General features: G+C 59.6%; 2 protein-coding genes across 3 annotated transcripts in view; both read left to right on the top strand.

Moving 5' to 3' along the window:
• FIBCD1 (fibrinogen C domain containing 1) overlaps positions 1-14,851 on the top strand; it is a 35,426-nt gene extending 20,575 nt beyond the window's left edge. For both annotated transcript variants that reach the window (XM_070454729.1, XM_020875578.2), the window contains 3 exons: positions 6,817-6,913; positions 10,109-10,288; positions 10,805-14,851. In XM_070454729.1, coding sequence (XP_070310830.1) covers positions 6,817-6,913; positions 10,109-10,288; positions 10,805-11,064 — 537 coding nt within the window. In that variant the 3' untranslated portion in view covers positions 11,065-14,851. The remainder of the gene's footprint in view (positions 1-6,816; positions 6,914-10,108; positions 10,289-10,804) is intronic.
• A 4,296-nt stretch (positions 14,852-19,147) lies between these two features.
• On the top strand, positions 19,148-22,385 carry QRFP (pyroglutamylated RFamide peptide). Its single transcript, XM_020875555.2, has 2 exons — positions 19,148-19,213; positions 21,164-22,385. Exon 2 carries the CDS (start codon positions 21,164-21,166, stop codon positions 21,566-21,568), a length of 405 nt encoding a protein of 134 aa, XP_020731214.1. The 5' UTR covers positions 19,148-19,213; the 3' UTR covers positions 21,569-22,385.
• The last annotated feature ends 1,082 nt before the right edge of the window (positions 22,386-23,467 follow it).

Raw genomic sequence — 23,467 nt, 5'->3', positions numbered from 1 at the left:
GGGGGCGCCACCTAGCAGGACTTGGGGGTCTGCCAGGGTGCGGTCTCCCCGCTGCGTGCCAGGGGCTGCGGAGGCAGGAGGAGACCTGCCGTGACATCAGTGGCTGTCGCCTGGCTCCCCAGTGTTCCGGGGGAGTCCGCCGAGTGCACGCTGATAATGACCACGTCCACTGCTGATGGCACCCCTCTGGTCCGTGAGTGATCCACGGGGAGCGGTTAGGATTTTTCAAACTTTGAACGTAGACGGGGGTGGGGGCTGCACGTGGAGCTCAGCCCGGCGCCTCAGCATCTGATGAACGGCAGCTCTGAGCGCCGTTTGCCTGGAGCCGACAGCTACCGCCTGCCAAGCTGGGAAACATGGCGGGGCGCCAGGCCCAGGGGTACCATTTGCAGTCATAGACAAGGAGTGGGCCCACTTCCTCCTGGGCTTCGGCGGCTGGTTCTGAAGGAGAGCGAGGTTAGACATACTGTGCCCCTCCCCCACCCCACCGGGCCCACACCTACCTTTTCCTGCCTGGCGTCTTCACTGTGACCCTGCAGGGCTGACGAAGGGGTTGCTGATGGGGCCTTTGAAAATATATATATTTATTTATCTGTCTGCCCAGGTCTTAGTTGCGGCCTGTGGGATCTTGAGTCACGCCATGAGGGATCTAGTTCCCTGACCAGGGATCAAACCCGGGCTGCCTGCATGGGGAACTCGGAGTCTTAGCCACTGGACCCCCAGGGAAGTCCCTGATGGGACCTTTTTTTTTTTTTAACAGAGAGGGGAACTAAGGCTCAGAAAGGGTCCCGTGACTTGTCTAAGGTTACACGACCCACGAGAGGCACAACCAGGATTTGAACTCAGTTCGGCCTTATTCCAGCAATTGTGCTCTTGCTAGCAAGCCCAGGCGCTGGGAGTTGCTGCCCAGAGGTGTCCAGAAAGGACTGGAGGAGCAAGCGCCTCCTGGGAAAGCCGGCAGAGCGTCCCCAGGGGCTGGCTTTGAAGGGCTGCGTTTGTTCCACGTCTAAATTCTTTGTTCTTTAGAGACAAGAATCCGCCTCTGCCATAGCCTGCCACCCCTCCTCCCAGAACCGCCTGCTCAGGAGGCCTGGGAAGGCTGGTGGAGCACAACCAACACAGTTCTGCCTGTAATTGGTTTCCACAGCAGCTTCATCAGAGTCGAGGAAAAATCTCAGATGCTGCCTCCTGGGGACCCTTCGATGGTGGCAGACACCCCCCCGCCCACCACCACCACCTCATAGCATTTGGACCCACCCTGTGTCTGTCTCTTGTGCCTCAGCTCCTCTGACCACCTGCCAAGACCCTGCTCAATCTGCAGTCCACCTGAACACCTCCTCCTTCAGAAAGCCCTCTAGTTACCCACCCTCCCAACCGTCCCAGCAGGTGGCTCATCCTCCTGTGAGCTCTGGACAAATGTAACAACAAGCGCGACCCTGATGGAATGCTGTGTTATCAACCAGCCCATTTAACCATGTCACTGTGTGTTGGTGGGTTGGAGCTGTTATAATTCCCATTTTACAGATGAGAAAACTGAGGCATGAAGATCAAAAGAACACCTCAGATTGGGAGCTGCTCTGCCCTAAGGCTGCTGGCTAGAGCATCCATCTCTCCTGGGGCTGTGAGCTCTCTGAGGGTCAGAGTCCCCCCCACCATGAGTCCAGGCACACCACATGGGGTCTGCAGGAGCAACCCTATCATTTTGCAGAAGAGAGAAACCAAGACTCAGATGGTCTGCCCTAGGCTGGAGCCTGGATAGAACTTGAATCTCCTGGGTGCCAGCCCAGTGCATTTCCTGGGACCCGCTCAGCACAGCTATGAGGGAGAGACAGGGGACTCACAGGCCTAGGGGGGCAATGTCCACCCCCTCAGCCAAGGGGCACCCCTGGGCCACCCGCAGTTTTTGTGTCAGTTTCCCGACTTCAGGTTTCAGTGGGCCCCTGCCTTGAGGCACTCCTACTCCGCAGAGGTCTCCCCACCTCTCCAGACCTTAGTCTTCTCATCTGTCAAATGGGAGCATGAATCCCTCCCTCCTGAGTTGTGGTGGGGAGGACTGAGATCATCCTTGAAGGCACTGGGTGACCGCAGAGCCAGGCCCCGACTCTCAGGAGGTCTCCGCGCTCTGGGCAGTGTGGCTAATGCGATCAGCTGGGGCCCATGGGAGAAAAAGGCCCAGAGGACACTGAACCTGTGGAGCGCGAGACAGGCCCCAGGAGCCTGTCTGACACACGGGACAGTCGGCCGCTCTGCTGCTCCCCCACCCGCTCCCGCCGCCCAAATGCAGCGGCTCCTTCCTTTGAAACCTCCGGGCACCATCTGCAGGACCATGTGGGCCCAGCGCTCCCTTGGCAGAGCCTCCCTGAGCGGCACTTGGAAGACGCTGGGCGGCAGGCGGCTGGCTTCTGAGAATCCGCAGCAAAAAAAACGCGCCCGTCTGTCTGCCCACTCGTGGCATCTGCCCAGGAGGCCGCGGAAGCGTTTCTCCATCAATCACTTTGCAGCCGGAACCCAAGGGAGAGGCCCCAAGAGCTGGGCCAGTGGATATTTTAGCCCTAAAATTCATAGTTTGTTTCCCCACCTTATCCCCACCATTTTTGCCTAAATGGAGACTCCTGTTCCATGGCCGGGATGGAGGAGGGGGAGGTGGCTGCCTCAATTCTTTACTTGCCTCCCCTCTTTTTTTCATTTGGCTGTGCCAGGTCTTCCTTGAAGCATGTGGGACCTTTTAGTTGCAGCATGGGGATCTAGTTCCCTGACCAGGAATCAAACCCGGGCCCGCTGCATTGGGAACGCTGAGTCTTAGCCACTGGACCACCAGGGAAGTTCCAAGAGATCGGTTTTTTTTTTTTTTTTTTCCCCTGCTACACTGAGCAGCCTGTGGGATCTTAGTTCCCCAACCAGGGATTGAACCCAGGCCTTTGGCAGTGAAAGCGTGGAGTCTTAACCACTGGACCACCAGGGAAGTCCCTTGCTTCCTTCTTTGTATCTTCTTGTCTGGCTGATCCTTGCTCTGTAATTGAAGGTCTTCTGGTGGGTGACATCTGGCCCTCCAGGGTTCCCAAAGCCCAGCTGGTTTCCAGAAATCTGAAGCCACAACTGCAGTTCACCCTGAACCCCGAGTCAGAGAAAACACTCCTGGGAGCCTGCGAGGACCTGCAGATGGCCTGTGGCCTGTGTCCACCTGGGACGCATGGCATGCTGTGGTCAGCTCAAGGGCAAGATGCGGGCTTTTGAGTCTGAGATTCCAGCCATTGCCCAGTGTTTGGTCACCCAGTGTCGGAGCTATGGGATCAAGACAGCCCACGGCAAAGGCTGGCAACTTCAAACTGCGGGTCGTGATCCATTGGCTGGTGGAGAAATCAATTTAATGGGTTGTGAGCAACATGTTTTTTGTTTTTTTTTAATGAAGTGGAGTGGAGTAGAACAAAATAACAGGATGGAAAATATTAACGCCCATCCATCTGAAGGACAAATATCATTTCGGAAAGCTTTTGTTTCAGATACAAAAAGCTGTGAGTATGCAAGTCAGGATGTCAACTGCACTTCCCTGGGTCACAGTCCGAGAGTCTAAAAGCCACTTCTTTGGAACTGCAGCAGGGCTGTGTCTCAGCCCTGGAAGGGGTCGGTCATGGTTTGTTACCACTTGGAAGAGTGCCCGTGTTGGCAAATGATGCTCTGACCTCTGAGCTGCGGTGGATTGGAGCCAAATTGTCAAGACGTCTGCTACTCTCAGCGACGGCAGGTGCTTCCCAGGTGGAGGAGAGAGGCCGGGAGGCCCCAGTGGCCTTGAATGTGTGCTCACCACCTCTGATCATTCACCCAGACCGAGCTGTAGCCGGGGCCCTGCTTGCTACTGGCACCCAGCCTGGAAAAGTAGCAGGAAAGGAGGGCTGAAGACGGGGGATGCTGAGAGATCAGCTCTTGGCCTGAGAGGCCTGGCAAGGAGACAAGGGGGCAGGTTTGGGACACCCCTGGTGGGTTGCAAATGAGCACATGGACGTGGGTGGTGAGATGCGGACTTCTGGGTGTCCAGCACGGCCTCAGGCTACGGAGTGAGGGGTGAGTCAGACTGTCCACTCATAGCTGCCTGACTTCTGGCCAGTGTCCGAGCTTCTGTCTCCTGGAATGGAAAGCTGGGCAGGTCAGGGGACCCAGAACTGGGCTCCCAGAGTAGGGGTAAGGAAGTATGTGCACTGGACAAGGAGAACTTAGTCTGAGCGTCGGCTCTCAACCCAAGCCGGCCTGCCTGTCCCAGTGGCTAGGGTTTGTGTCCTGCCTGTGCCTGCAAGCGTGACACGCTCACTTTCCACTTCATAATAGCAGGAACAGGAAAAACAACAGTGTGGCAATAATGATACCAACTACTCTGATTTATTCCTTGCTGAGGTCTGGGAGGCCGGCTGAGTGGTGGGTGAGGCAAGCGTGGCCTCGGGGGCAGGAATGATGCTCCTGGGCCACATGTTGGGTCATGTGGGGGCCAGGACGGGCCCTTGCTCTGGGGTCACCCTGGATCCCCTCCCAGAAGCCAGGCCCTCTGGCCATCCGCTATTCCTCTGATCTGCCCTGCTTCCCACCTGGGTGGGGACGCCCCTCAACCAGGCATCACCCTGCGTTCCCCTGCCCTAAGGGCCCTTATTTGGATTCCCCAGCTGGTTCCTGACACGGATGTGCTCAGTGGGACTTTTGGGGGAATAGCCTTGGGACAGCCCCGCTGGGCAGTTCTGGGGGAGACACGCCCAAGTCTGGGAGCGATGTGGCCTAGGGCCAGGGCTGCGAGAGGAGGGAGGAGGGCCCTGGTGGCCTGTGTCCTGGGTCTGTGGGTCTCCTCGGCTGGTATGGGCTGACCACTGCCCATGTGCCAGGCCCTGAGCTGACTGTCTGTGGGTGAAAGTGTTAGGACTGCAACCCTTTGTTGCATGGAATTCTCCAGGAAAGAATACAGGAGTGGGTTGTCATTCCCTTCTCTAGGGGATCTTCCCCACCCAGGGATTGAACCCAGGTCTCCTACATTGCAGGCAGTTTTGTTTTTTTTTTAAACCATCTGAGCTATCTACAGCCAATGGGCAAGGGCCGGGGGGTGGGGGGGGGGTGGTGTGGTGTTGATGCCGAGATCCACATTTTACAGATGAGGAAACTGAGGCTCAGAGAGGCGTCATCACTGGCTGGCACTGTAAGTGGCAGAACCCAAGCTCTAGAGCCCAGATTGGGAACCACTGTCCTCCCCGCCCCTGCCCCTCTCCTCCGCCCCTGCAGCCCTCCCCCCCACCCCCCATCCCCAGCCCTGCTCTTCCTGCAGAAACAGGCTCTGCTGTCCGAGGCCTTCTCGGGGGAGTGTCTGAGCTTCTGCCAGGATTAGGCCTTTCAAAGGGCACGTGCTCAGGGTCCCAATCTGCAGCCATCAATACCCGCTCTCCACCGGCTCTCTGATCTCCGAGCCTGATCGAATTTCCTTCTGCTCGCGTCCCTTCTGAGGGCTTTCACGTGTCAGGGCCAGGCCGGGTTGAAGGTAGCCAAGCAAAGGAAAAAGGTGTCGCCTCCCTCCCCTCCCGCCACCTGACGTCAGAGCTGCCCGAGCTGCTGCGGTGATGGACGGTGCCCCGCGGACAGACCCGGAGCTGCAGGCAGACGCCGCACAGGGCGGTTCCGGGCGGCTGAAGTCGGGCTGCTTAGTAATGGATCGGGTGGCTCTGCTGGTGCCGCGGCCAAACCTCTAACACCTCAGACGCGGGCACAGATGGAGGCGGTGGGGGCGAGTGCTGCCTCTGCAAATGAGCAAGAAAAAGGCTTGTTAGACAGAAAAGCTTGGGGGCGGAGGGGGGGCGGGGGGCGGCAAGCGGGGGAACAGGATTGTCAGCGGATCCTGTAAATACTCAAGGCAGCTCTGGCCTGGACCAGCGTGCTACTTATTTCAAAGCAATTTAACCGATGGGATTCCGGACTCCCAAATCAAGAATGTTATTAAAATGAAGAACAGAGGCGGCCGGCGGCTGGCTACAGACTCCTGGTGCTCCCCTGAGAGGTGGCCCGGGCTCTGCTTTCCCAGGGCCCCCTGCTGATCCCCTACCAGGGGTTTTTTAATAGGGTTGGCGGGGATGTGCATGAATGTAGCAGGGGTGTATTGAGAGACCCAGCCAAGCCGGGGTGTGTGTGTGTGTTAAGTGCAGTGTCAGTCGCTCAGTCGTGTCCGACTCTGCAACCCCACAGACTGTAGCCCATCAGGCTCCACTGTCCATGGGGTTCTCCAGACAAGAATGCTGGAGTGGGCTGCTGTGCCCTCCTCCAGGGAATCTTCCTGACCCAGGGATCAAACCCAGGTCTCCTGCATTGCAGGCAGATGCTTTGTCATCTGAGCCACCAGGGACACCCTGTGTGTGTGTGTGTGTGTGTGTTATTGGGCTTTAAAAACTCAAGAATGGGTTTTTGTTCAGTTTTGTTTTGGACGTAGGAAAAGGTAGAGGGACCTTTGTTCAGCCCCTTATTATTTGACCAGTGGGGAAACTGAGGTCCCTGCAGGGATGGGACCAGTCCAGGGTCGCACAGTGAGGCAGCAGAGTGGGTCTGGAAGTCTGTTTTTCTCCACTGCACCCGAGTCCACCCCGGTTCCTCCTTGAGGGGGCATTTCAGGGCCTGGGGGCATTTGGTCAGTTCCCCTGCCTCGGAATACCATGAGCCTCCCAGGTCCGGGTCCCAGCGAGAGCTGTTCAGAGATATGAGGCTCAGCACCTGTGCTTCCCAAGTGGGCAGGTGAGGGGCAGTGGGACGCATGTGGGGTCCTGGGAAGTCTGGGGCCAGCTCTCCATTCTCATCCGCTCTCAGGTGTTTCAGCGACGGGAGGACGGCTCCGTAAACTTTTTCCGAGGCTGGGAGGCGTACCGCGACGGCTTCGGCAAGCTCACAGGGGAGCACTGGCTAGGTGAGACCCCCGCCCGATGCCTGGCCCACCCTTTCCCTATGCAGTGCACGATGTCACACACGAGCCCCCTCCTCACGTGGATGCCAGTCAGGTCTCCATGACCTCCCCGTGCCCAGGTCAGCTCCCAGGTTCTGCATGGAAAGGGGACCTGTGCATCCAGTGGAATTTGCTCTAGGAGCAGGAAGCCCAGGGCGGTGCACTCGCCGCGAGTGGGTCCCTCGAGGATGTGTGCTTGTCCTGCTGGGGGCTCCCTGGGACCTGGTTGCTGTCCTGGGTCAGGCAGCGGTGGCCGATGCAGGTGCTGGAAGACCAGGATGACCCTCACGCTCCCCTTGCCCTTGAGGGTCAGCACCCACCCCCCAGAGCAGCAGTGGTGCCCCTGCCACTCCTGGCATCTTAACTGAAATCTGTTGGCAGCCATTGAGTGCAGGAAAAGTGTCTAAGCAGAGCCTTGACCAGCTCCTGGCAGGCAGGGAGCCCAGTCCTCAACTGCCCTGTGATGTGCCCTGCCTCTGCTTTTCCACATTCCCCTGCCACCTTTTCATCGAGTGTTTTGTCTTTTCCTATTGAGTTATGAGAGCTCTTTATATATTAAGGTTATTGATTCTTTGTCAGATACCCCTGATACATAGTTACTCCCAGTCATTTGTCTTTCAGCATCTCTTTTTTGGTAACATTATTGCTTATTTCCTAGGAGTTTTAACTTTTTTTTATGTAGTTGATTGCGCTAGTCTTTTCCTTCATATCTTCTGAGTTTTAGGCCCTGTTTTTCTCTCCCAGTGTCATAAAAATGTCTATTTTTAAAATGCCTTTTCAGTGTTCAGTGGTAGGTTCAGCTCTTTAATCCACCTGGAAGTTCACTGGGGTGACGATGGGGGTCTGAGTATGTTTCCGCATCTTCCTCCTCATGCTCTGTGATCTGAACTCTGATGGATGGTGGGGATGGAACTCCAATCACCCCAGGGGCCCAGGGAAGTGGGGGTTGTGAGCATCCTGGTGGATCGACAAGGACTGGAGAAACACAGAGGGTAAAGATGAGGGAGGTGGAGGCAGGAGGGAAGGGGGCCTTGAGGGGAGGAAGGGTAGAGAGGAGGGAGGCCCTGGCCCCTCCCTCAGGACACCTGCCCCGGGGCCCCCGTAGGCACTGGGCTGGCTCATTAAGGAGTGGAACTCTGCTTATCCCAGCAGAGTGGGGTCCTAATAGGGGTCCACGGGGCCCACTCGGGGGTGGGGGAAGGAATCTTCCACCATCCCCACGGGGCTGGGCTCCCTCTTGCCCTACACCTGGATCAGATCATCTGTCCTGGGCAAGAACTAAATGAGCACACACAGTCTGGGCTAAGTCTGCCACTTAGCAGCTGTGTGACCTGAGCCAGTGACTTCACCTCTTAGCACCTCATTCTCCTCACCTATAAAACACAGATAATACTAGCAGTCGTCTCACTGGATCACGACAGCAGTGGCAAACACCTGGATCATGTGTGCAGTGGGCCAGGTGCTGTCCTAAGAGCTGTACAGGGACCCTTTAATTAAATTGGACTCACTCGAATCCCCCTGGCTTCATTAATCCATGTGAAACGCTCATAGCAGCACCTGGCATTTGTAAGTGCTGTCTGCGGGGTGGGGGCTTCTGTCGCTGGTGCCTACAGCCTGCCCTTTGCAGCTTGGGAAGCCCTCTGGCCCTCACTCCACGGGTGTGCAGACTGGGGCCCAGAGAGGGCCCCAGCTTGCTATGAGGCTCCAGCCCAAGGAGACAAGGCCCCTGGGCTCCGGCAGCTGGGTCCTCGGTGATGGATGCCAGTGGATGCAGGGAGGTTCCGGCTGTCTGGACGGCTTTTGCTCTCGTCATGGTTCCTTTTCCTCTGCCCGGGACCTGGACCAGAGTCTTCCCTCTGGGCTGGTTGGGGAGGAGCCCACATAGCCCTCCCTCCCACCCTGGGGGTGTCCACACGCTGACCCACGCAGGAGAGGAAGGCAGGAGGGACAGGCTGAGGAAATGTCACTTGGTGCCAATAACTTGTAAGGCGTTTAATTAAAAGCCCTCTTAATCAAGAGGTAATCAAACTGGCAGGGAAGCACCTTGAGTGTGAGTGGCGGAGAGGGGGGGTGGAAGAGGAAAGGGAGGGCCTGGCATGAGACCCCAGAGTGGGCGCAGGAGAGCGCAGGAGGGGAGGGACAGTGGTGGGGGGAAGGAAGTAGGACAGGGTATGCTGAGAGGTGTCCGGAGCCAGGCATGGTCTTCTGCCTCTCGTCCACTAGGCCAGTATTTATTGAGCACCTATTGTGTGCTGGCTCACCTCAGATGCTAGGGTTCCACAGTGAGCGGGACAGTCATGCTGATCACATGGAGCTTCCACATTGGTGGAGGGGGGAGCCCGACATGGAAATAGGCAGCTGGAATCAGAATGATAAACACCAACAGGGGGCACCTGGGTTGGCAGAGGTCCTCCACTTCGACAGGAGGGCAGGCAGTCTTCCTGAGAAAGTGAGATCTGAAAATGAACAGAAAGTAACCAGGTGAGGGGGCTTCCTTGGTGGCTCAGCGGTAAAGAATCCACCTGCCAATGCAGGAACTGTGGGTTCGATCCTTGGGTCAGGAAGATCCCCTGCAGAAGGAAATGGCAACCCGCCCCAGTACTCTTGCCTGGGAAACCCCATGGACAGAGGCGCCTAATGGGCTACAGTCCATTGGGTGGTAAAGAGTCGGACACAACTGAGCGACTAAAGAACAACATCAAAGCAGGTGAGGAGAGTAGGGAAAAGTGTCTCAGGCAGAGGGAACAGCATGTGCAAAGGCTGTCAGGCCAGGGAGTGCATGTGAGGACCAGATCTCATCTAACCGGAGCCCAGAGTGTCAGAGAAGATTAAGGCGCCATCACCCCCAACCCAGAAGATTTTCCAGACTCGACTCCTGCAGCCTTTTACCAGCCTTCAGCTTAAAACATTTGGAAAGCACAGCCTGATTAAAGCAAATACAAAACACACAAAGCAGGAAAACCCGTCGGTCCCGTTTCCTGCCAAATACAGCTCTGCAGGAAGAAGGAGGTAGCCTGGGGCTGAAAGGACACCCTTAGCGGTCGCTGTTCCTTTCTGTCACCAACCGCATCAGCTTAGCTCTCATGTCCCCTTGGTTCTCTCCAGGAAGGTCACTTCCTCAGCCCCCAACTTCTCCCATCATTCTCTCCCCTATTTCAGGGCTCAAGAGGATCCACGCCCTGACCACTCAGGCGGCCTACGAGCTACACGTGGACCTAGAAGACTTTGACAATGGCACAGCCTATGCCCACTACGGGAGCTTTGGCGTGGGGCTGTTCTCTGTGGACCCTGAGGAAGATGGATACCCGCTCACCGTGGCTGACTACTCGGGCACAGCAGGTAGGGGTCCAGGCTGCGGTGGTGGAGGAGAAGGGCGGGGCCACCTCCCCACCTGGAAGGACAAAGGAAGTCTTTCCAGGCCAGGGGCCAGCATCAAGTCTGCTCATCACCACCACCAAGTCCCCAGCTGGTCCTCATCCCAGCCCCATGAATCTCGCAGGGACTCTCCCACAGAACCACCCATTTTGCAGATGAGCGAAGAGCCCAGAGCCAGGAATCAGGCAAGACATCTGGAGTTTGAGCTCTGCTGAGCCTCTCCATCGCCTCTGGGCTGGGTTTCTCCTCTCCCGGCCAAGGCAAGAAAACCCTGAAAAGGGTGTGTGACAAGTCTGGGAAGAGGGAGAGGCCGCGGGGACGGCCGCCGGGGCCATCAGGAGGGCACTGGGGCTGCCTGTGGGCGCCAAAGGTGTGCGAAAGGGCAGGGGCGCGCTTGCTCACGTGTGTGCATCGTGCACGGGAAGCTGCGTGCACGCACCTGGGCCCCACTGAACACACCACCTGTGTACACCTGCGCAGGGGACTCCCTCCTGAAGCACAGCGGCATGAAGTTCACCACCAAGGACCGCGACAGCGACCACTCAGAGAACAACTGTGCCGCCTTCTACCGCGGCGCCTGGTGGTACCGCAACTGCCACACGTCCAACCTCAACGGGCAGTACCTGCGCGGCGCACACGCCTCCTACGCCGACGGCGTCGAGTGGTCCTCCTGGACTGGCTGGCAGTACTCACTCAAGTTCTCGGAGATGAAGATCCGGCCGGTCCGTGAGGACCGCTAGACCGGCGCGCTCCGGCCCTGCCGCATCCCTGCTGCCCCACCGCCCCACCCACCGCCACCGCCGCCGCCGCCGCCGCCGCCACCAACACCACCACCACCACCACCACCACCACCACCACCACCACCACGCCCCGCCCTCGCCTCGCCCCGCCCCACCCAGCCGTCACCACGCCCCTCGCCCTCGCCCCGCCCCCAGCTACCACGCCCTGCCCCCCTCGCCCCGCCCCGCCCCGCCGTCACCACGCCCGCCCCATCTCCGCTTCTGCCCAGATGCCCGCCCGCCCGTGCATGACTGACCTGCTCTCGCCATGGGGTGGCCCAGGCCAACCCCGACCCGAAGCACCCCCTGAACGAGTGAGGCCACACAGCACCTTCACACTGTCCCCACCCCCAATTTGCCCCTGCTGATGGGGGCGGGGCAAATCTGACCACCCCGAATTCTGCCTGCCCCGACTTTAGCTCCATGGGCCACGTGTCTGCCTCTGCCTTGGCCAGGAGTCGGCCACGTGCTCCTGGCAGCCCTTCCACTTTGCCAGCGCAAACATCTGGAGTCATGGGCGGTGGAGGAGGGGCAGCTGGCACCCCTGGAGCCCTTTTAGCAGACAGAGGGAAGGGTCAGATATTTTTAGTCGGTCCGAGGCCAGCCTCCTCTGACCCTCTAGACCCCTCCTCAGTTTCTCTGGCGCCTGGAGGTCCCCCTCTCTCCCAAGTACTGGGAGTGGTACTCAGGGCCACCTGTGCTCATGGGCTAGGTGGCCACATCCCTTCACGTCCCGAGGCCAGGCTGGGGTGCAGCTGCCTTCAGGAACTCACACCCCGAGGTGGCTGAGATCCGTTCCCTGGAGCCCTCCCCACCCACCCACCCACCCTGATTCCCGATGTCTTTCCAGGCCTGGGAGGCCCCCAGTCCCCTTGGCTGCTCTGCCCATCCTCCTGCCTTCCGGGGGCAGCTGAAGTCTGGCCCCACCCCATCCTCCTGCCTGTGGGACACGCGGGACCCGTGCTGGGCCAGTGAAGACCTCTTGATTTTCAGGGCATTGGCAGGGCTGTGCCACCCCCACCACCAATTTCCAAGCAGGGACTCTGGGATCCTAGGAGGCTGGTCAGAGACAGCTGGACCCAGAGCGTTTGGTGGCTGGTACCTGGTCAGCCTGGACAGTGCTGTCTCAGTGGAGACGCTGCCCCCTGCTGCTGACTGTGGGTGTTGCCACCTTGGGTCGGGGGAAGGGAGGGCGTCACTGGGCAAGTGGGGGAGACTGAAGCTCCTCCCAGGCACTCAGAGACCTTTCTCATCGAATTCTCTCAACGCTCAGTGCACGGTTCCTGCTCCTCTGTAACAAGAACCACAGGTTCTCCAGGCCAGCGGCCAGGAGGGGCAGGGCTGGGACTCCAGCCCGTGACCCCCTGCTCAACCAGCCTTGGGATCCTGGTGTCAGAACCAAGCCCAGGGCTGTTTTGCAGAGTTTCCACCTGTCGGGACCTGAGAGGGCCAGGAGGTCAGCCTGGAAAGCGGCCCAGAGGGTGGGCATCCCAGCGACCCCCCCCCCCAGGACCCCCTCACTCCTCAGGGAGTGATTCCTAACTAGGACTCCTGAAGGCAGTCGAGTGGGCGAGTGTGGGATCCAGCCCTCCCTTCCCCTCCTGCCAAGATCTATGCTTCAATAATAGTAAACCGCAGTTGGCCACGGACAGCAGGAAAGGCCCCAAGGGCCTCTGACGTGCCAGGGGACCTGGCGGGTCCCCTCCAGCACCACCTGGTTGTTGGGCATTTGTCAGGCTTTCCGGACAAGACCCAGTTGCTGCTCTCCTGGCCCTCAGCTGGAATCAGAGACAGCCAGGGAATCAGCGATGACAGCCCAGGCAGTAACAGGAGTGCCAGGTGCAGGCAGGGTGGGGAAAGTGCGCTGAAGATGTGTGCAAGACGACCACCCGGGCCCCCTGCTGGCCCCTTGCCCATCCTCTAGAAACCAAGAGAGCCAGTCGCCCCTGCCCCCGGCTGCTGGGGCCCCCTCCCAGCCAAGGAGCAGAGGCCATGTGGAACCCTGCATCCTCATCCTGGGGACCCTCCTCCCCCCTCCAGCTCCAGATCAGAGCTAGCTTCTGCTGCCAGCCTCGCGGTGCCAGCCACTGTTTAGAAAGTGCCAAGCGCTTTCTGATCTGTCATCAAACACGCTCCTGGTGAGCGTGATGTTAATGGATTAACAGATGTGCGTGTGCGTCAGAAGGCTCAGGGGCGCTCATGCCACGGCTTGGCCCGGGAACTGACGAGCCACAGCTTCGGCCTGGTCGGGGGCCGGGCGAGGGTGGCTCTTAGGAGTGTCGGACCAACCTGGAGACACTGGTTCCTTCCTGCTGGAGATCCCCGGTGCCCCTCTGCAACCCAGGTTTGGCATTGTTAGGGACACGGCCACACCAAAAGCTGGCTAAACAGGCACATGGCCCGTTGTGGTGAGGACAGCCAAGGCCAGTGCACCCCCCTTCCTAAAGGGCACCCCTTCCCAGGGCCAGGAGGCTGGGGTGCACGAGGCAGGCCTGGCATCCAGCTTGGAGGAGCCCGCAATGTGATTCCAGTGCCCGTGGCTGTCACCAGCGATGGGAGTGACCACAGAAGGAAGGCAGTGCTGGGGGAGCCGGAGGGGCAGCAACAGCAGGACAGACGGAGAGATGACGGATGCGTGTAAGGGCCACCCCGGGACCCACGGTCACTGTGCCCGAACGCTGACCCACCATCACGATGACGGAGTCGATGGCTTGATGGTGGGCTACCTGTGACCCAGCTGTGTCACGCTGCCTGATCAACCCCCTCCTGTGTCCTTCCTTCTCCGATGAGGAAAGAAACAAGCGGGGGCGGGGGGCTCTCTCCACTGGGACCCTCAGGCAGGGCATTTACCCTCCCTGCTTCCAAAAGTCCCTTTCCAAAGGCACAGGTAGGTTCTGTGGGATCAGCCTGAATCCTTGCCACTCAAACTCTGGATCCATCTCTGAGACGCCACCCAGCCAGCCACCCCAGCTCCCGGAGTCCAGAGGGTGGATGGGCCCCGGGTTTCCAGCCTGAAGGCCTCAGCGCGGTCAACAGGAGTTGAGCATGGAGCCGGGGGCTGTTCTCAGGTAGCATGTCCCCCTGCAGCCGCATGTGAATAGGTTTGGTCACGTTGGTCTTGGAGCAGAAGTGGCAGCCACACACCCCAGCACCCACCGCCTCCAGGTCCCCCAGGGCCACACACCCTCATCCACGCAGACCTCTGGCCCGGAAGCTGGGAGCCCCATTCACCCAGGGCTAAGAGGATTTGTGAGGTCCCTCGACAGGACCCGCTGGCCACGTGCACTTCAGCAGGAGGGGAGGGAGGTGGGGATGGCATGTGCGCTGCCGTCGGGGGACTGGGGACAGGGCCCTGATGTGGAGTCTGAGGACGGACACGCTCACGGGAGCGGGCAGGGATGTGCAGACAAGGACACGAGGCTTCGGTCCAACGGGCCGGCCGGCGCCTCCCCAGGGCCTGTTTCTTCATCTGTAGAAGGGAGAGGGCTGCCCCCAAACCCCGAGTGCCCACGCAGCTGGCAGGACTTGGCAGACCCGGGGGGCTGACGGTGGACCTCGGTGGGGATGGGGCAAGCAGCGTACACTGGGCTCTCACCTGGCCACGTCTGCCCGCTGCCATGCCCACAGGCTGCCCGACTGTCCACACGAGGGACGAGGCCCGGCCCGGGACGGGTGCTCGTGGGGCCCGTGTGCACTTGGCGTCATGTGTGGTCCTGTCTCCAATAAACTCTCGTGGTGACCGACTCGGGCCTCTGCCTCCCGCCTGCTCAGTGCCCCACAGGGTGGGTCAGACACCCCAGGGTGCCAGGACCGCCTCGTGCACACGTCCCAGCGCGGCTGTTCCGACACGGGCAACCCCTGTTCCCCAGACAGCTCTGTACCCCCAGGAACCGCACGGGGTCCCGGGCAGAGCCGGCCCCACGCCTGGCCAGCACCCTGGGCGTCAGGGTCGGAGGTATGAGGCCTTCCGCCCTCAAGAGCGCACCTCCCAGGGCTGAGCCTGGGCCCTTGTTTCCCATCACGGTCCCCAGGGTCCCATTTCTTCACCACTCCCCTGGTGGCCCAGCTGGGAAAGAATCCGCCCGCAATGCAAGAGACCTGGGCTCGGTCCCTGGTTGGGAAGATCCCCTGGAGAAGGGAATGGCTACCCACTCCAGTATTCTGGCCTGGAGAATTCCACAGACTGTGTGGTCCATGGGGTCGGAAAGAGTCGGACACAACTGAGCGATTTTCACTTTCCCTTCCACTTTCCCTGGTGGCTCAGCTGGTAAAGAATCCGCCTACAGTGCAGGAGACCAAGGTTCGATCCCTGGGTTGAGAAGATCCTCTGGCGAAGAAAATGGCAATCCACTCCGGTATTCTTGCCTGGAGAATTCCATGGGCAGAAGGGTCTGATGGGCTACAGTTCATGGGGTTGCAAAGATGTGACTGAGCGGCTAACATAACACTTCTTTACCACTGAGCCACCTGGGAAGCCCCATTCAGAAAATCAGTCCCTAATGACTGTTTATTCATAAAACAAATTTGAAGCTTAAACACATGGCAGTCTCCCGAGTTGCTGTAATGAAATCCAGTGTTTATCAAGAGCCTGCGTTGGGGACCTGGTGGGGACCAGGGGAAGTGAATGTGCCCAGTGTCCTGCCTCGGGCTGGCCTGCGAGGGGACCCCCGCTCCTCCACCACCCAACCCAGCTCCTCTGGCCCGGCACACAGCACCATTCCGAGGTCCGGTGACTCAGGCACACGGAGGCTCTCCGAGTTGACGAGCGGTGTTGGCATTTTAGTCACAAATAGTGAGCTTCCTTGGTGGCTCAGTTGGTAAGGAATCTGTCTGCAATGCAGGAGACCCAGGTTTGATCCCTGGGTAAGGAAGATCCCCTGCAGGAGGAAATGGCAACCCACTCCAGTATTCCAGCCTGGAGAATTTCACGGACAGAGGAGCCTGGTCGGCTACAGTTCATAAAGTCTCTAAGAGTCAGACATGACTGAGTGACTAAACCTACCCAGGGGAGAATCCACATGGTAAGAAAGTCCCCAGGGCAGGGAGGGTTCAGCTGGCATGCCCAGGAGCTCTGAGCGGGATGTGCCGACCTGGGAGGCCCATGCTTGTGAAGAGGGCACCGTCCGGGCTCCACTAGATGCCAGCAGCCACCACCCCGGCCCCATCGGCCTTGTCCCCTGTGGTTCACCCTCCCCTCCCCATGGTGTGGGCTCTGCTGGGGGAGGAGTTGGAGGTTCAGACAGTGACGAGACTTGCCCCAGGCCACAGCTGGCTCGTGGCTGAGCAGGGAGGAGCCCAGCCCTAAGGGCTCACGTGAGGCTGAAGGGTGGCGGACTGGGGGAGGCGTCTGAGATCCGAGTCAGGGGCCTGGGCTCAGCACAGCCAGGCTGTGTCGCCCTGGAGGTTCCTGGCAGGTTCTGCCAGGGCAAAGGCCACCGGTCAGCTTGGACATCCCGGGACACAGCCCCGCCACTCCGCGGGGGCGGCTTCCCAGGGAGCCTGGTGGCCCCCGGACCCCCTCCCCCACAGCCGCCCGCATTCCCTTGGGGGTGCCGGGGAAAGCCTTTGCTTCTGGAAGCTGATCCTGACAGATCCCGGCCGCTCTGCTGCAGAGTGTCACAGCTGTCACCTCCACGGGTCACAGTCACCCCCGCGTGTTTCAGTTGTTACCGCCTCCTGCTCAGGAGGGGGGCTCATTCCCTGGAGGAAGTCCAGGGGTTTTCAGGAGCCCGGGAAGGGACTTGAAACCAATCTTTTGGGCCAGGTGTCCGGGGGAGCCGCTGGCAAGCCCCTGGGGTTGGGATGTTTGGCACCAAATCTGACATCAGACTTGGTTCCAGGTGCCCCTACTTTAGGGCTGGGGTGGAGGACTCCTGGTCACCCCCAATCTTGCCCCCTACCCCACCCACACCCAACACTTGGGACCTTCTGTGGCCACTTCTCAGAGCCCTGGGCCCCCCGTCCCGAGAGGGAACCACACCGGGGGCTGTTTTCACAGCAGAATTGTCTTGGGCCCCGTGTGTTAACAGTCAGGTGGAACCTTCCTCCTGGCGGTGTGGGGGCCCCTCAGGGCTTGCCCCCACCTCTGCTGTCCCCACTGTCCACAGCGTCCCTGAGGAATTCCGCAGGGCACAGCTTGGGAACCAAACCTTCTCATTTGATGCCCATGGGAACTGAGGCACAGAGGGTAAGCATCCGGCTCAAGGCCCCACAGCGAGTCAGTGACCCCGCGGCAGGCCGCGCTCCGTCGTCAACCAGCACCCAGTGTCACGGCCGGCCAGCACTCACCAGGGAGACGAAAGGACACCGCACCTCCCAGCTTACGTGCACACGCTCACACACGTGTGCTCACGTGCACGCGCGCACACACCTGCCTCTGCCTCTGCTCCAGTCGGCACATGGCGTGCCCTCTGCCTGCGCCCGCCTGCAAAGTCCTCGCCCTCACCAAGCAGGCCGAGCACACCCCTCCGAGGGGCCCGCAGGCAGCCCGTGCTGCCTGACTGCTCTTGACCTCGTTCCTGCTGCAGACGGGGCTGGAGACAGGAGCGCCAGGACACAGCTCGGAGTTCGGGTCATCTGTCCCCCGACCCGGTCACCATGAGGGGAGTAAAGAGTCTAGCCCCTTCCTTAGGTTGCTGGGCATGGGGAAGGCCGTCTGTTCCCATGTGGGGTAATTCCCACCCCTCTCCTTAGCACGTCAGTGGCGCAGCGGTAAAGAACCCACCAGCAATGCAGGAGACACGGGAGACGCGGGTTCGATCCCTGGGTTGGGAAGATTCCCTGCAGAAGGAAATGGCAACCCACTCCAGTATTCTTGCCTGGAGAATCCCATGCAGAGGAGCCTGGTGGGCCGCAAAGAGTCAGACACAACTGAAGCGACTGAACACTCACTCACACCAGCACCTCACAGGCAAAGGTGATACAGGTCAGCTGGGTGAGGGCCCTGGAGCCGGAATCCACTGGGCTCAGTCCTCAGTCCGGCCTGAACAGCCACCCCAGACAACTGCCGGGCGGCCGCAGCCTCACCGTCTGGAGCACTCTGGAAAATCTAGGCCGGGCAAGACACAGAGGACTGTGCTGGGCACCTCCTGCTGGTCTCCCCGGAAACTGGCGGTGGACGGTGGGGAGGGACGGGGAGGGACGCTCCTGGGTCTGCAGGCTGCTGGACAGGCCAGCGGGGGCCCACAGGAGAGCACGTCCCTGGGCTGGGCGCCGGCCCATGCCCCTTTGGCTGGTGCCTTGAGGAACACGCTGCCCAAGGGGCCCCGCACCCTGGCTTAGCCCGCAGCCCACCCCCTCCCCGCCCCATGCCCAGAGCAGGCCCCAGGGGCGCTCAGAGATCACACATGGGCGGAGGGGCGCACCAGACTTTGCAGTGAATAGTTGCGGGGTGAGTGCCCTGAAGTGTGAGCGAGACGCTGAGGGGCCAGAGTGGCTCCCGCAGGGACCCGTGCACCCACGGCACACCCCCTCCAGCCCTGTGCCCCGCTGTGGGGAAGCGGTGTAGGTGAGCACACGTGAAGGCCTCCACCTGGGCCTCCGAGCTCACGGGGGAATCTCCCAGGGAGTGAGCGGCTGGGGAGTGACGAACGCCGTGCCCTCCACGACCGTGACCTTCACCCAGGCCTCGACGAGCCGCACACTGGGCCCACAGCCTCGTCTCCACGAGCCGGGTAGTGGGGCCTGGTGGGCCTGAGCCTCCCTGCAAAAAGGCCCACCTTCAGTGTTTTAGGGGGTGTGGACCAGGCGTGACCCCAGGGCCATGCCTGTGACTCACACTGAACGAGGCGCCCCGGCTCCTCCAAGCAAGGCCGGCTTTGCGCAAAGGGCAGCCCCATCTGGCCTCTCATCAGACCACATCCTGTTTGGTTGGGTCTTTTATCAGCACAGTCCGCGCAGTTCCATCCTTCACCACCAGGTCCCCAATGGAATCCCAGGGTCAGGAATGCACAGCAATCAGGAGCGCTCAGGGCACGGGCCCCGGGGGGGTGGGGGGCCTATATAAAGCAGGGAGCGCCCAGGAGAGGCACCTCCTGGACGAGAACCCAGAGCAGCTCTGCCCAGCCCAGCCCAGGTCCAGCCGCCCGAGTGGGAGCAGACCCGCAGCACCGTGAGTATGGCCGCTCCATCCCCGGCAGGAGTCGCACTCAGGCCTCCTGCAGGTCGGCAGCTGGGCACACGGTGCTAGGAACCCTGGGGACCCACAGGGCTGGGAAGGCCCCGAGGGTGGAGACCCGCACCTCATCTTGCCGCCTAGAGCAGGCAGAGATTGACCACAGGTGCCCTCCGGGGCTCGGCCCTGGGCCTCCCTCTGTCTTCTCCTGCCAAGTCCTGGATGTTAGGGCCTGAGCCCCAACTCGTGCTGGGGCCCAGTTTTCGGTGTGGAGTGTCCCAAGCTCCCACTGGATTCCTGAAGGGGTCCACGGTCCCCCCAAAGGGAAGGAGAGAAGGCGCTGCCCGTCCCCCTTTTGAGACCCAGAGGCCATTTCCAGGTAGACTCATCTACCAGCTGGAGTCCCACCTTTATCTCAAAGCTGTCTGCCTCGCTTCCTGCGGGGAGGAAACCTCTTGAGAAAAGCCCCCACCCCACCCAAACGCTGATGGAGAGGCTTCCCTGAGGCGGCTAAGAGGAGGGCTGGATTTGGGAAGAGGAGGGGGGACATGCTTTAAGTTTATTTTTTTAAGCTTTTGGGCTGAGTACACTTTGAAATGTCTTCAGGGGAGCCATTTCTGGAAAGAGCTCTGGGAGGCCTGGGCTGTCTTCTCCAGAATCTGCTCCCTGTATTCCAGCCTCAGCTCTCCTCCTCAGAGGACCGGCCAGCTCCCACTCATCGTGGTCGTTACCAAAGAGGCTTCCTTTGCGAGGGAACCAGCAATTAGTGCCAAGGCAGGGGCACCGGGGGGAGGCTCTCTTTCTGCCTCGCATCCCCCACGGACCGCCGTGTACGGGGTAGAGGAGCGGTTCCCGCGTCCAGCCCAGTTAGACCCGGGCTTGCATCCCAGCTTTGTCACTTACAGAACTGAGATCTCGGGCCTGTCACCTGTTTGGGAGTCCTGCCTCCTCTGTAAAAGGGAACACGGGAGGCCCTCAAGGACAGCATCAGGTGGGGAAGGTTAAATTGGCCCACAGTCCAAGAAGCCCCCTGGCCATTAGAATCCAGAACCCTAGGGCCTTTACTTTCTAGCTGTGGGGCCTGGGCACAGTCTCTTAGCCTTTGTGACAGTTCTCTTGCCTGAAAAAAAAATGGGACTAACAGGGCTTCAAGTTAGGTTTACTGTGAAGATAAAATACAACTGTGCAGGCAAAGGTTTACCTAGCAGCCAGGTTACACAGTTGGAGAAGGAAACAGCAACCCACTTCAATATTCTTGCCTGGAGAAGTCCATGGACAGAGGAGCCTGGCGAGCTAAACAGTCCATGGGGTCGCAAAGAGTCGGACACCACTGAGCGACTATCACTGTCACTCAGGCACACAAGTGCTCAGTGGGGACTGGCGAGCGCTCCTCTCTGGGAGGATGTCTGAGTTAGGCTGGGCCGTCAGATCTGGTTCCTGCTTTCGGGAGCAACTGGCTTCCACGTCACAGAGACATGAGCAGAGCATCCCCACTAAACAGCTTAACCAGACCCATTTATTACCGAGTTGAAAACAAAGAGGGGTAGATGCTATTAACTCTACCCCATGGCTCTGAGATGATATGGCCCAGGAGTCAATAATTATAATAAGGGAAGAATGAGCCTAAATTTGCTCAGCTCTCCCGGGGCCGCCTATAAGCCATCCCAGCGGCAGCAGTATTAGTGTGCTAAGCTGCCAAGGCCGTCAAAAGATTGCAGGAGAGGGAGAACCAGCCTAATTGGCGTGGCTGGCTCCTGAACCTGCTAAGACAATAAAGGCCGGGTCCCCAACGTGGTGACACTTCCTCACGCTGCTTGCAGGCTGGGCTCAACCGAGCCGCCAGCTCACGCCTTTGATGGCGGCCTGGGAACCCGGGAAGCGTGCAGACAGCTGTGCGTGGCCCTGGGGTGCAGCGTGTAACCCCCTCCTCTCTCTCCTCTGGACCAGATGCGGAGCCCTTACTCCCTGCCCTACCTCCTGTTCCTGCCCCTGGGTGCCTGCTTCCCGGTGCTGGACACAGAGGAGCCCGTGGACGCCGTGGGGGGCCCCGGCCGTGAAATGAGTTGGACAGAGCCGGCGGGGGGACACCCCTTTCTGTGGGGCCCCCCTGGGTGGCCGAGAGACCCACACCCACGCGCCCTGCTTGTCAAGGCCAAGGAGCTGTGGGCGGCAGGCAGGGCGCGTGCCGGCTTCAAGCTGCGTCTCAGGAGGCAGGACGACGGCAGCGAGGCCACCGGCCTCCTCCTGGGAGAAGCCGAGAAAGCGGGGGGCCTGTTGGGGACCTTGGCTGAGGAGCTCAGTGGCTACAGCAGGAAGAAAGGGGGCTTCAGCTTCCGCTTTGGCCGGGGGTGAAGGGGCCAGTGCGTCCTGGGAAGGGCCCCTCTCCACCCGACCCCATCCCTGCCATTTCCACGCGCTTCTCCTCTGGCCTCAAAGACCAAGATGTGGTACAGCTGAGAAGGTGTGGAGTATTCTTATAAAGAGTGACAATAGGAATAATAATAGCAGTAGGATTGGTTAGGTGGGTGCTTACTTCTGATTTCCAACTTTGCTGAAGCAAAAAACCCTGGACGGTATCAAAAAGGAGCTCAAAAAACCAGAAAAGCAAGGGAACAAGAAACACCATGTCTGGCACCACCCCTGAGACTGCTGTATTTCAGCCCCCTCCTCTGTGGGCCTGGAGCCAAGGATGCCCTCGGACCACGAATCTGAACAGGCAGAGCTGGTTGTGCTGGCTCTGGCTTAAAGGTAGGTGGCCTGAGTGATTCCGTGGGATAACCGAAGTTTTGACAGTCTCCGCCAGGACGTCAGGGGTTGACATCTGAAGTGTGACTGTGAGTGAGCACATTCCACTGGGTACACAGCGTGGTTCTGAAAGTTAACAATGGTAAAAAAAAAAAAAAAAAAAAGTCTTGTTCTCCATCCCATTAAGACAACATCCCTCTGGCAAGCAAACGTTGCTGCGGTGTTACGATGCCACTCGGAACCCGCTGCCCAGCCCTTCTGACAACCGTCCTCATCGGTGGTACCGCGTTTGCCAAGTCTCCTGGGAGGTGAACGAGGAATACGTTTGCTTTTTTTTTCTGCAGCAAGGTTGAGTGTCCAATGTTCAGAATGTGAATGTATTGTTGTCTTTTGAAATAAAAGTTGTAACGACTGCAAACTGTGACGGGAAGCCCGCCTGACTCTTGCCTGCAGCTCCTCTGTGCCCTGGGAGCTTCGCTTCCCGAGTTGCGAGTTGCCTTGACTTTGGGGAGATGGAAATTGTGTTGCCTGTACCCCACACGCCTCTCCCGGCATCCCCTTAATTGGCAGTTGGTGAAATACCCGTGGTCAGAGGTACAGGGAAAGACACACGGGGTGGTGCATTTTTTCTCTTGCGCTAGACAGCTCTTGCCCTGGTTTTCTCCAAGCGAGGTGAATTCTGAAAGCAACTGCTCTGCCCCGAGGGAAGCCCGCGCTGGGCAGCCCTGGGGCAAGGCGGAGCATCTCCTTCAAATGCAGCTCTGCTGAGTTCTGCGTCCCGACCCTATCAGCTCCGGCAGCCTGATGCTCCTCACTCCCCGGCTGGCTGCAACTGCCGGGACCAGAGCCTGTATCGATGTTGCCATGGCAACACCGCCCCTCCTCCCTTGTGAGCTGCGGCTTGCCCCTGTTCACAATTGAATAATTCCCCATTGAGCTGTCACAATTAATTGGTAGATTCTTATTAGCCTTTTTAGAACCACACTGGGCCTGGGCCCAGCCTGGCACCTCAGAGCATTTCACAGTGTTTTTCCCGTTCTATTAGAGACTTAGGTTCCCCGGTAGCAGCTCTCAATCCTCGACAGCCTGGAAAGTCACTTCATTAAGGGGTGACAGATCTGAGCCACAAGAAGAGGCGGGCTGACTGGGGAGCAGAAATGAGATGGTGGGGTGGGACAGGGACGCGGGAGTCGGAGCTTCGCCTTATGCTGAAGCGAGCTGCTTGGAGCACGTGTCCTGGGCTCAGGGCCGTGGTGATGGGGGCCAGCAGTGACGCGGAGTCTGGGAGGCACGGTGTTCCCTTTGGCCTCTGCCACTGGCGAGGGAGGAAAGAGCTGGGAGGCCTCCTGCTAATGTGACAGGTTGATGGGAGGGGGGGGCGGTCTTTGTGGGTGAAAGAGGTGAACACTCGGCCCTGAAGCCTCGGAGGGAAAGCTCATGAAACCAGTCAAGGACAGCCCCGCTGCGGAGGCCGTACAACACGGGGTGGCCAGAGGAGGCAGGCAG

The sequence above is a fragment of the Odocoileus virginianus genome, chromosome 2 (genome assembly GCF_023699985.2).
Source record: "Odocoileus virginianus isolate 20LAN1187 ecotype Illinois chromosome 2, Ovbor_1.2, whole genome shotgun sequence".
Taxonomy (NCBI): domain Eukaryota; kingdom Metazoa; phylum Chordata; class Mammalia; order Artiodactyla; family Cervidae; genus Odocoileus; species Odocoileus virginianus.
This window is presented reverse-complemented; position numbering and strand designations above follow the sequence as displayed.

Coding starts and splice junctions, on each gene's coding strand:
- QRFP (XM_020875555.2), top strand. CDS start 21,164: ATGCGGAGCCCTTACTCCCTGCCCTACCTCCTGTTCCTGCCCCTGGGT.